Source organism: Tachypleus tridentatus, chromosome 10 (assembly GCF_004210375.1).
Source record: "Tachypleus tridentatus isolate NWPU-2018 chromosome 10, ASM421037v1, whole genome shotgun sequence".
NCBI classification, from domain to species: domain Eukaryota; kingdom Metazoa; phylum Arthropoda; class Merostomata; order Xiphosura; family Limulidae; genus Tachypleus; species Tachypleus tridentatus.
In genome coordinates, this window is record NC_134834.1 from 178389528 (window position 1) to 178402852 (window position 13325).

Here is a 13325-nt window from a genome sequence, read left to right on the forward strand (position 1 = left end):
TATACAACGAAGAAAATTATATAACTTATACGTGAAGCTAGTGGTTCTTGGTAAAACTCCATAATTACTGAATTGAAAAAAGAAAGATTACTCTAGGCCTCGGTAATATTCCATTTACTACGATAACGTTTTTTTGATTTTGTTCTTTTCGCTAGTAAAAGTATTATTACGTGTAGATCGAAGTCACATGAAATCACTGTTGGCGAGACTATGGTTGTAATATATGAAATGTTTGCGAGGCCTACAATTGTCTTTGTTTTCCTCATTTCTGTCATACATCATAAAGAAAATATAGAGGCATTAAGAAAGAAATTAACGATTAATTTTAGATTGTGTTCATTATTATTATAAAACGAAAGAAAATTCTTTGGCCATCGTATAATAAGGGTCACTAATAACCATAGTTTTAAAAAAAAAAGCAAAAAAGAATATTGTTGGAGTCCAACACAGAACGGTTATGAAATGTTTTCTTCAGGGATAATGTGTTTTGTCAGCAGCGCCGTTTAAAACGAATTGTTTTTGACATGTAATTTCCTTTCAGTGTCCATGTATATAACAAAAGGTATATTAATGGTATTATAGTTAAATAATACATTCTGTTCTGAAAAATGGCAATCATTTGATATTGTAAATAGTGCAAATATTCAAGTGTTCTGTTTAAAAAAAAATGCATCGTTCATAAAAATGAGATTGTTCATGTTTTATTTTGCTTCCGTTTTGATCTGAAATATTAACAAAAAAAATCCCTAAATTATAGGATTTTGAGAGCTTGTAATCTTGGAAATATTAAATTAACGTATTAGTGAAGCATAAAAATACAAGACAGGTGAATACTTAATGAAACCACCAACCAGAAATTTAATGATATACACTTAGAGCAGATTAATAATATTGTGAACTCATAAGACCAGCGACATGGATTTAATGCAGGTTAACCCACCTTTCCCCCTTCATGAAAAGCATGTCAAATCATCCAGGGGGCTGCAGGTGACCCCCACAGAATGCCTTGAAAAAAATTCACATGTGCTCATCTGCCCATATAATGAAAAATTGCGAAAGATTAGATCAATATCTCTAATAGTTTCTGATTTACAGCCCTGTGAAATTTAGTTTGTTTTTGTTGTTTTTTTTGCGAATTCATTTTCAGGCAACTTTGGCTGCTTAAAGCAGCAAGAGTAATGGTGGTAGAACGCTGAAAATTGCTACACTGACTGAATTAATCTCACAGAATTCAAAAATGGTCTCAAACCAAGTTTATCTCTCTTAGGATTTGCATAGTGAGGCAGTAAAATCACCTCAAAACCCAAAATCGTAAAAAAACATAGCTCTAAGACTTGATATAATACAAAGCTGAATTTTGTTTTCAAATTTCCTATAACATCAGTTGATAAATCAGCAGTTGTTATAATTAAGTCTATTATATCTCCTGTAAAACAATGTAGTTGCATGCAACTTTTTATGATTTAGCTAAAAATAGCCCTACTTAAGGCCACAGTTTGACCATGTCACCAGTTATTCAGCCTTTTTAGATTTTTACCATATATTTTTACATCTCTGAATATAATCTACAAAAAAAATCAGGATTGTGTCCAACCTACTTTTTGAGTTATAATTGACCATACGATTTTTATTGAAAAGCAATTCAGTTCAAGTGTGTTACTGTGTGCAAATATATCCATACAATTTTGAAAAATACCTGTCAGAATATTATGAATCCTGCTGAAATATTCTAACCAGCCTTTCACAATGTTAAATAATGAAGTTGTAAGAAACAAGAAAGAATTAATTCATTTCTGAACAAGTTTATTGGCATAACTAGTTAGATCACATGGCAATGCAAATATTTTGTGTATGCATTACAGTTATGTAGATATGGCTGAGTTTAAGATTCATAATATAATAAATACAAATGTAAATCAGACACAAAAAGCACAGTGCTGCAACAGTGCATAACTGAGAAAGATTATAGTCACACCAAACTGCAATAATCGTGACAGTGAAAAGTTTCAAAAATTGCTTTGGCAATAAATTAGCCTTAACAACATCAAATAAGCATTGCTGTGTGCAGACAGCTTGAATAAATATCTGAAATAAGAGTTTGATTATGTTGAGATCACTTTGACTTAGAACATAGTGGTGAGCACTACTGCCTTGCACAGCAGGTGCACTTATCAGACAAAGAACATGTTGGAAAGGAATCCAGCTTTCATTTTTACATGCCCTTGCAGGCCATGAGAACAATTTGTTTCTCGACTTCTTCATAAATGACACCAACACATCGGAATGTTCATCTGATCTATTTTTTATGTTTCCCACATACCATTCATGATTGTATATGCATGCCACATATTTTCCTGGCTGATAATTATCATTGTTATCATTAGACTCTATTTGAGCTGCTGCAGCATCACTTTCACTGCTACTACCAACAGTTACAACTGTGTACACATCATCATCTGATAGCCTTCTCATATAGAATGTGTTGGTAGAATAAAGCTATGATGTGACCTAATACCTGCCACAGTTTTGTGTTTTTCATAGTGCTCCAGTAGATCAAACTTTACACAATTCTGCAGGACTGATTCCTGATTGACAAGAAAGAACTGAATGTGGTCCTTTGCCCAATGGTACATATCAGAGACACAAAGTGATAATTTATTATTTTACACAACCTTGCATTTTTTGAGGATCATGTTCAGAGATGTAAGAATATGTGGCAAAGGCTGATTAGAATATTTCAATGGGATTCATAACTTATTTCAAAATTGTATGGATATATTTGCACACAGTAACACACCTGAATTGAAGTTTTTTTGTTTCAAGTAAAAAACGTATGGTCGGAGGATACTTTAAAAATTTATAACTCAAAAATTAGGTTGAACACCATCTTGATTTTTTTTGTAGACCATATTCAGAGATGTAAAAAACAATGGTAAAAATCTGAAAAGGCTGAATTACTGGTGACATGGTCAAACTGTGGCCTGAAGTAGGGCTATTTTTAGTTAAATCATAAAAAGTTGCATGCAGCTAAATTTTTTTACAGGTCTAACAGACTTAAGTACAACAGTTGCTGATTTATCAACTGATATGTTATAAGAAATTTGAAAATAAAATTCAGCTTTGTATCATATTAAGTCTTAGAGCTGTGTTTTTGTTTTTTTGGGGGGGTTTTCAGGTGATTTTACAACCTCACTATGAAAATCCTATGAGAGATAAACTTGGTTTGAGATCATTTTTGAATTCTGTGAGATTAATTCAGTCATTGTAGCAAATTTCAGCCTTCTACCACCATTACTCTTGCAGCTTTAAGCAGCCATAGTTGCTGAAAATGAATTTGTCAAAAATAAAAAAAACTACCTAAATTTTATATGGCTGTAAATCAGAAACTATTAGAGATATTGATCTAATCTTTGGCAATTTTTCATTATATGGGTAGATGAGCACATGTGAATTTTTTCAAGGCATTCTGAGGGAGGGTCACCTGGAAAATTTTCCAAAATCTGAATGATTTGACATGGAATGACTCGGTAGTATTCCAAATTAACATACTTTACATTAATAAAATTATGTCAGCTCTACTAGAAATATAGAAGAGATGTGGGCAAATATGATGTAGCTAAAACAATACTTAGACGTAATACCAGTTATCACTATTGTAAATCTCACCTTGTGTAGTGATATATTTATAATGCAAGATATAAATAATGTATGTAGTGTAGAATTATAGAATCAATGCAGATTAATGAAAAATTAATTCCAGCACCAAGTGATCACCAATCAATAATAAATGAATGAAATTATAAGTTTTGTCATCCTGCAAATAGTAACAGTAATGTTCACGGCCAATACTATTCTCAAATTATTTTCAATTATCAACTCAAAAATTGTAGGATATAAGACCTCGCATTTAAATACGTTCAAACTGTCTTTTTTATATATACATTAAAGAAATGTGTCTGAAAGCGATGACCTTGTATAGTTTGCTTTTATTTCTTTTCATTTTAATTTTGAGTCGTGAACAAATCCGATAATTAATTAATTCCTTAACATAAAATTTTGTTAACCATTCTTAATCACTCTTTGTACTTCCTCAATTTGTTCTCAATTTATGTATAAACATCCTCATAAATGTAGTTTCTCACATTTGTAATTGTTATTCATTTTTAAATAAACGTTTATTATGGCCATAAATGGTTATTGTAATTTTTCTACTACGTAATACATATTTCTTTGTAAAACAGTTTAAAATGTTGGTGCTAAATAGTCCGGATTTTATAATTGAAACATTTTCAAAACAGGATGTTGAACTTTATGTACTGTTCACGAATCTCTATAATTTATTTGGTCAGGTATGACCAGGTGGTTAGGACGCTCTCGCCTCGCAATCTGAGGGTCACAGGTTCGAATCCCCATCACACCATACATGCTCGCTCTTTCATCCATGGGGACATTATAACTTTACGGTCCATCCCATTATTCGTTGGTGAAAGAGTAGCACAAGAGTTGGCAGTGGGTGGTGATAACTAGCTGGCTTCCCTCTAGTCTTTCACTGCTAAACAAGGGACGACTAAAGCAGGTAACCCTCGTGAAGCTTTGCGCAAAATTCATAAACAAATAGATTGTATTGACTCAAAGCTCTCTAACTGATGTTTAATTTTTACATAGTAGCGAAATGAGGAATTTTAGAGCATTTCGTGTGCTAGAACCCATGTCTGAGTTTATGAAACATGAATTCACAAGGAAGGAAGAAGTCTGACGAACATCCGTTCAGTCATGTGATGACCGACTATTCTTTCACGTTCACTTGATACACTTCTTGTTTGTTGTTTTTTTTAATTTCGAGCAAAGCTACTCGAGCGCTATCTGCGCTAGTCGTCTCTAATTCAGCAGTGGAAGACTCTAGAGTGAAGGCAGCTAGTCATCACTACCCACCGCCAACTCTTGGGCTACTCTTTTACCATCGAAGAGTGGAATTGATCGAAATATTGTAACACCTCCACGGCTGAAAGGGCAGGCATGTTTGGTGTGACGAGGATTCGAACCCGCGACCTTCGGATTACGAGTCGAGTGCCTTAACCACCTGGCCATGCAGGACCTACTTCTTGTTATTCACTTTAAAAAAAAAAAAAACAATACAAATATTTTGTGAGTAACGACATCCAGGCCAAAGAGAACTTGTTATTGATCTAATGAAGGTCTGGTCTGTTTTGAAATCACTAATTTGGTCGAAACAGATTCTGAAATTGCTAGTGAATAGCCATATGTACATGTTACAAAATTAAAAGCATCCTCTTAACTTACCGAAAAAATGTACTCTTTGGTTAATATAATCTCAAACACAGCTGCTAACAACGTAAGTAAGTAAGCCATTTTATGAGATGATATAAGACCAAAGCTTACAAATTTCAGTTAAAATCTCGTAAACTGCAGATGCTTGTTTTTTGCATCTTCATATTCTTCCTAATTTGTGCATTTCGGATTCAAAATAAGAAGTTTGTCACTATACCATTTCAGCGCAGATAGTACTCGTGTAGCTTTGCAAGAAATTCAAAAACAAACAGACAAACCATTATACCATTTCAGATCGATTATTTCACTTGTCATTTTAGATCTGCCTTTCTCACGCAAGTTACTGCTTTTAGATTAGCACTGAAACACCAGCAACTGTTGGGCTGGTTGGACGATGAGTGTGTTTTTCTTATAGCACAGCCACATCGGGCTATCTGCTGAGCCCACCGAAGGAAATCGAACCCCTGATTGTAGCGTTGTAAATCCGTAGACCTGTACCTGTACTAGCGGGGGAGGCGGCTGGACGATGAAAAATAAAGTTTCACTCGAACGTTAATTGGCCCGACATAGCCAGGTGGGTTAAGGCGTTCAACTCGTAATGTGAGGGTCGCGGGTTCAAATCCCCGTCGCACCAAACATGCTCGCCCTTTCAGCCCTGGGAGCGTTATAACGTTATGGTTATTCCCACTATTTGTTAGTAAAAGAGTAGCCCAAAAGTTGGCGGTGGGTGGTGATGGTTAGCCCGTCTTCCCTCTAGTCTTACACTGCTAAATTAGGGACGGCTAGCACAGATAGCCTTGAGTAGCTTTGCGCGAAATTAAAAACAACAACAAACAAAAGCTATTTATGCAGTATAACACATTAAAAGTTACGGTTTAAATATCTGAAGCTTCCAAACCATTAGAAATATTTTAGTTCACTGTGGATTTTCACTTTTCCTAAAATCTAACCATAATGTTACTACTACAGACCAGTTTTCATGAGTTTTAGTGCAATATTTAGGTGTAAATGTATTTTTATTTTGTTACAAGCCCAATTTTTGTACCTTTTATAATTTTATCATTTTATTCTTGCTCTGAGACACACAAATAAGATTTATTTATTGATGGGCCTGGAAGGTCCAGGTGTTAAAGTAACATATTTATTTATAAAATTTCTCATATTTCTTGAAATGTCATGACTGCCCCCTTTTCACTGTTGTTTATATGCGAAACTAATTTATTTTATCTATTGTATTATTGTCTTTATCGAACATTTTGTTGTTGTTTTCAATTTATTTACTGTAAAAGTTTTATGCTTTCCTTCTACGTTGGGCAACCAAACAAATGCTATTTTTCGTGAAATATTTGAATTTACAATTTTTAATAATCGTTAATTTATTTCGAGTAAAAGCTAGACTAAACTGATGAGAATTTTAATTTTTTTTAATCCAAAACTTTTAAAGTAACTGTGATGGATAAGTGGATATTGCAGAATATATCATGGCGCCATCTTTACACTGCTATTTGAAGTTTGCTTAATAAAACCAGCAGCCATTCATTACATTTACTTTCTTGAAGAAGTTTAAACATTCGAAGGAAAACAAAATAAATGCAGCTTGTCAGTGTATTACAACCGCAGAAATAAAATAACATAGAATTCATAACAACAATTTTGGTAAATATATTTATAATAGAGTAAGGAATAAGTCACATGAATAGGTGAATAATTTGAATATAATTCTATTCTAAATATGGATAAGAAAGCTTTAGTGTAGCTATTAACGGTCTTCTTTAACTACTAATCAACTGCAAAGTAAAGAAAGAAAAAGAGAGAGAAATTAGAACAATATGGAAGATAAAACCATTTCTGTGTTCATCTCCAGAACGTCAGACTCCTTCTCAAAGCTGCTTGAAACATAAACATTTCAGCTGAGTGCTACGGTACTTATGAATAATTCTCGTTTTTGTAATCACGTGGTAATGGAACTAAATCTGCCGCATCAAGGTTAAGAGTTACGTCACATACCAGTACTTCAAACAAAATCAGTGTAATTCGTTGTAGTTAGATTTACTTATGCCCCTCTTAGGGCTTTTATAACGCTATCATCGGGTTTTGATACCTGTGGTCGGCAGAACACAAACAGACCATTGTGCAGTTTTGCGCTTAATAACAAACAAAATATTTCCTTATCCATACAATAATAAACTAGTTTTTCAGATTATCTATCAAATTCTATAAGACTCAATTTTCAATATAGTTATGTTGTAATACGTTTTGCATACAAAAAAGGAGTTTTTTCACTCTCCGATAAACTTCTTGCTCAAGATGTGCGCATACCATCAAAATAAATGTTTCCACAACACCATACAATGATATCCAAATGTAATAACAGCTTCATCAACATAGGAAAAAATACAAAATTCGTATTTTTCATATTGCTGAACTTTTTTAAAGCTCCCTTCCAATGGCACAGCGGTATGTTTGCCGATTTTCCACCCTAGAAAGCGGGTTTCGATATCTGCGGTGGGCAGATCACAAACAACCCATTATGAAACTTTGTGCTTAACTTTAAAAAATAACAAAATATTCAGTAAGCAAACTTGGATGTTGAAAGAATGGTAACTGAATGTGCTTTTTGTTATTTATAAAATTTCTCGTCTTGTTAAAAACATTCTGGAAAAAATTGATAACTGTGCTCTTAAAACTTGTTAAAATAGGTGTGGTGATGTTGCGCATAAATTGGTGGTTTTACCCTTTATAATTATTGTCACAAGAAGTAACTTAGCCAGTAGAAAGGATTGACGGGAATCGTGACGTCACAACAACCGCACCGATGGCAGTATTACTATTTAACTAAATCTAACTCATTCACTAGGTCAGGTTAACTTTTTTTTTAAAACATGTATGAGTAATAACTTATATATATAATTGTTTTTTGAGGTTCTTTTTACACAGTTTTGAGGATTAACTACTAACGTCTATTTCACGAGGTTTTCTTCTTAGGACTTGTTCGAAAATATTGAAATAATGCTATACTTCAAGATTAACAATTAACAAAACACAATGTTTGAAATATTATTTTAAAGACGGCCAAAAATATTTTTACTGAACCAGTTTAGTATATCTGAGGGGCCCGTGTTACCATGGCCATGTGTGTTAAGGCGTGCGACTCGTAATCTGAGGGTCGCGCGTTCGCATCCCCGTCGCGCCAAACATGCTCGCCCTTGCAGCCTGGGGGCGTTATAATGTTACGGTCAATCCCACTATTCGTGAACAAAAGAGTTAAACCTGCAAATAACAGGGTGCTATAGAATCTCGTATGTGGGTGTTTAATTTCCAACAGATGCTACAGATGGATCACAAATAAGAGACAGGTTTCACACAGAATACAAATGTTTAATGAAAGTTACAACCGTTTACAATACAAACAACAATACACAATTGAAAGTAATACCATAGGTTACAGCATTGCAAGTGATACTGTAAGTGCAAACAACATCAGAACAGTGTGACTAGCCATTCATGATGACGAAATACCCACTTGTAGTGAAAATGTATTCTCAAGACGGCTGGTATGGGCAGTGTGGGATCTAGGCACCTTCTGTTCGTAGGCCCTGCCAACTGTATCAGTTACACCAAAAATTAGGTAAATTATAGTCATATAAATTCTGGTTTGAAATTTAAGTATTTATCTGCGTATAATGGATAATTGCTGTTTATGTGTATTAATACACTGTAGTTAAATATTGGCTGTATAGTTATGTGAATGTGAGTACACAAACTAATACTTATGTAGAAAAGTATATTCATGTTTATTATTTTTTGGCTCCTTAAGTCTAACTTTTAAGGACAATGGACCCATAGTCTATGTAGGCCCTAAGCACTGTGCCTAATAAATAATCCAGCCCTAGGTATGGGTATTGAAACTTTAATTAAAATAAAGTACAAAAAAACGTTTCTACCTTCTTAGGTTATCCTTATTTCAATTGAAGTTTTACTTCCCATACCAGCCGTCTCAAGAATGCAACGTGACCAGTCAGAACTTTGAAGATTTTTAAACCAGAAGCTCTTGCTAGCGTGTTTCATCTTGTATCCTAGACTATCATACAACTTGGTCTTACCCTATAAGAGAGTGTTCCCAAGTAATTATAAATGTGTAGAACCAACTATAATACAAAATAATGATGATGATGATAAATACGGTAAACAAATTCCCTGTTCACTCAAAGGGAAACTTATATTCTTACTCAATAAACTAAACTTATGGACATCCCAACTTCCCATACACATAAAAGTAGATATTAACCCCAGAGAACTTTTATTAAAGTTTTCACTAAGATCTCTTTAGGTAGCCCGCAGAAACCTAGTAACAAAACTTGCAATCATCAATGTAGAACTCTCCTAGAATTCTAAGTTAAGCTCTGTTTAAAGTCTGGTAAAATATGTCAAACATCTTTAAAACTATATGTAAAACTATGTAAAATTTGCCGACAACTTCTCGAAAGTTGAAGCTGGAAAGCTGCATGAAGAATGCTATATTATTACCAGGGATTTATAGTAGGCGTAAACTTTACACTGAAACTAAAAGTAATGGAAAACCCGTAGAATAGCCTGATATCACAAAGTCACAACACGTGTAGGCTGTGATTAGAGTGCCGGGCTGTTAATATCGGATTCGTGCCCGTAAAAACCTGAAACAAACAGAACTCCACACTTTGGATATACTATAAAGGTGACGCTTAAATCCTACTGCTGGATTAGAATAGCTCACAAGCTGACGGTAGGTGATGTGTTTCTTTTTAGTTTATCACTTGAAAATTAGGGACGGCCATCGCAGATAATCCTCAAGTAGTTCTGCGCAAAACCCAAAATAACAACAACCGATATAACATAACCGAACCCAAAATCCTTTAATAGTACTTATTTTTATTGTAAAACATAAAAAACAGTGGATATAACTTCAAATCCGATTTAAAGTTATGAATATCTAACTGTCTTGTGCCTTTTCGTGCGTATACGTTTTTGTTTTGTTTTTTATTCTGTAGATTGAATCTTCTTTCACTTCGTAATAATATATTTGTTGTTGGGATCAATCATTTGACAAAATATACAAGTGATTTTCAACATGAAATAGTATTCTGTGAAAGTTAATCACAGTAAAGAGGGGCTGGATAAAACGCTGATGTGTAGAAATTCCTAAAGATTTTTTAAAAAAATCTTCACACTTTTCACGTAAATTAGATGGTGGGTTTTAAATGCATAACTTTAGCCACTAAAGTTCATTTTCCACCTTGCACTAAATTTCTAATAAAAGGGTTTTTCAAATATCTATATGCTAGCTTGCTTTAAAATTACTTGACCTGTCCCGATATTAAAAGAACACTCCGAAAGGGAAAGACAAACTACTCATCTGATTCGAGGAGAAAAAGTGGAAATTATGACTGTGGCTTTAGCTTATTTAAGGGAAAGTATTTAAAGCTACTAATTCAAGAATGTTGTTAAAGGGGCTTTGTGACAAGTATGAGAAGTTCGGTGGTTGACAAGTAGCGTTTTGTTCTGCGCAGAATAGGGTTTTGGTTTCCTTTCATGATAAGAACTGAATAAAGCGTGATTGTAAAAGAAACAGCGATCTTTTGATAAACAAAACATGTTGTTAAGAACTATAGATTTCATAAAGGAAACAGCGTTAATTACTTTAAACATGCTCATTTTTCAAACTTAAGTGTGTGCGTTATTTATATGAAACTACCGAAATTTGAAACGTCTTTTCATTACAATAAAGTTTATTATATATATACTGTTTGCATTCTTAATGTTTGAAGACATAAAAAGAATGAATTTATTTCACTTGCATCAAAACATAGTAAGTAGCTGAAATGTTCATGTGCCGTAATATATTAGCCTACTTGTTTATACTGACATTCGTAATATTTTGGAGAATTATAAATGTTGATAGTAGTTTCACTAGTACGACATAAACAACAATGTTTTTTCCTATTCCAGTTGCCTTCTTATCGAATCTCCTCCTTGTCAAAGCAAGCTTTTCCTTAGATATTAAGGAAAACTGCAAACCCAACGACTGCTACGATGTCCGACGTCAGGGATTCTTCCAGAGTGGAGTGTACATAATTTGGCCTCGGTTCTTCAACCAGCCTGTTAAAGTATTCTGTGACATGGTGACAAAAGGAGGAGGATGGACGGTCAGACATCTGCTCTTGATTAGTGTTTTAAAATAATTTTTATTTAAAACGTTCCATTTCATGCAATTTCTTTTCGTATTCCAGGTCATCCAGAGAAGAGATGATATAGAACCCAGACAAGATTTCAACCTCCCCTGGACCAGCTATAAACATGGTTTTGGGAACATAACGGGAGAATTTTGGATAGGTAGAAAATTAATTGTTTTTTGGCATGTACGAGAATCTTTCTTACTGATTATAAAATATAATATCTACAATATAATATGCTAATAATATTATGACACTAAGGTGTAGCATATGTGTATACACTTTGTAATACGATCTGTACAGTGTAAGAGAAATATATACGTTCACTTCTATATTATACCCAACAAAACTGAATATTTAAAAAAACTACAAGGTTATATTTAAAAACTATATGCACTTTGCGATACGATCTTTAGGTTGTAAAGGAAACATTTGTTCACTTATATATTACATCCTACAAAGCTCAATGGTTGAAAAACACGGTTATATTTAAACTCATTCTTTAAGCATAATTTTAGAAATTGAAAGTCTAGAAATGTTGGTCTACAAGCAAACACTACATTGAACTATCGATATATTTGGGGATAAGCAACTTTATTTTAAACCTCAAGTTATCTAGTGTTTCATGAACATTAGCTTTTCTTTACATCGTGGGCAAATTTTATAACAAGATCGTTTCAACGTTTATTTTGTTACGTTGGTTTGTAAAATATTTGTATCGAATTTACAATTTATTAACATTTTATAAATTTTCGCTTTGTTTAGGAGCGTGGAGCTTGCTTGTACTTTCTACGAGTTATATTTTTATGGTAAGAAGCCTCCGTATACATAAGGTTTGCTTATTTTAACAGGAAATGATATTATATTTGCTTTAACAAATAAAGAAAACATGGTGCTGCGGGTAGACCTTGAAACATTCGACAGAGAAAAGGCTTATGCTGAGTATGGAGGATTCATGTTCGTGGCGAGAGAGATTTTTACAAATTGCTACTTGGAGCTTATCACGGAACTGCAGGTAAAAACGAAACAAGCAAGAGTGAAAATAAAATATATAACAAGTTACCGTTTTATAACTCAAAATAGTACAAAAATAAAGAAACTATTTACCTCTCGTTTAGAAAATGCTGTAAATGATAAAAGTGTATAATATTGGTCTTAGATGATCTATTTTTTATAATTCCATGATAACTTAAGCCTAAGCTATCCAAGAAGGCTTAACTAATGTTCTAAAATCAGTACTTCAACAGTGTAGGAAGCTATTCTTTAGATACTTCCCTCCACGAAGAAATTAGTACGGCAAATGAAGAAAATTTTAACAGCAACTCTGGGTGAGGGAAGTATCCAAGGCTTTGAACGTTTATAAGATTGTAGTAATTTACAATTTACTCGAACACTACTATCGTAATCTAAATAAATACTGTGTCTATTTTTAATGCATCTCATAAACGTGAAATATGTGATTAACAGTAATTTTATCTGTTTATATGTTTCATATGAGTACAATTATTTATATATTTATAGTCACTTATTGTATGTAATCAACACGTATCGTTACTTATGTGTTCACGTATATGTTGTATTATATCATGATAAGATTTTCACTACAGTTAGTGGAGATCATTTCAAGTTTATTTTTTTATGGCATAATACTACATGCATATCTTATAATAGACATATAACGTGTTTTGTTGTTGTTTGTTTACATTAAACAGATTTTTAGAAGCATATCGACCATTTGAAACTTGTGACAATATACCTCACGGGTGTCACCATTCAGGTTATAAACGAGAGGTAACTACGATGCCCATGATTAAAAATAAATTTCAA

The 13325-nt window shown here is 33.4% G+C and overlaps 1 protein-coding gene across 2 annotated transcripts in view; it reads left to right on the top strand.

Annotated features, from left to right (window-relative positions):
* The window catches only part of LOC143231022 (uncharacterized), a 56543-nt gene that overhangs the window by 34394 nt on the left and 8824 nt on the right, over window positions 1–13325 (top strand). Inside the window, exons 5-7 of one of the 2 annotated variants that reach the window (XM_076465490.1) lie at window positions 11275–11471; window positions 11556–11658; window positions 12350–12513. In XM_076465490.1, coding sequence (XP_076321605.1) covers window positions 11275–11471; window positions 11556–11658; window positions 12350–12513 — 464 coding nt within the window. The remainder of the gene's footprint in view (window positions 1–11274; window positions 11472–11555; window positions 11659–12349; window positions 12514–13325) is intronic. The other variant, XM_076465491.1, reaches the window with a different exon arrangement.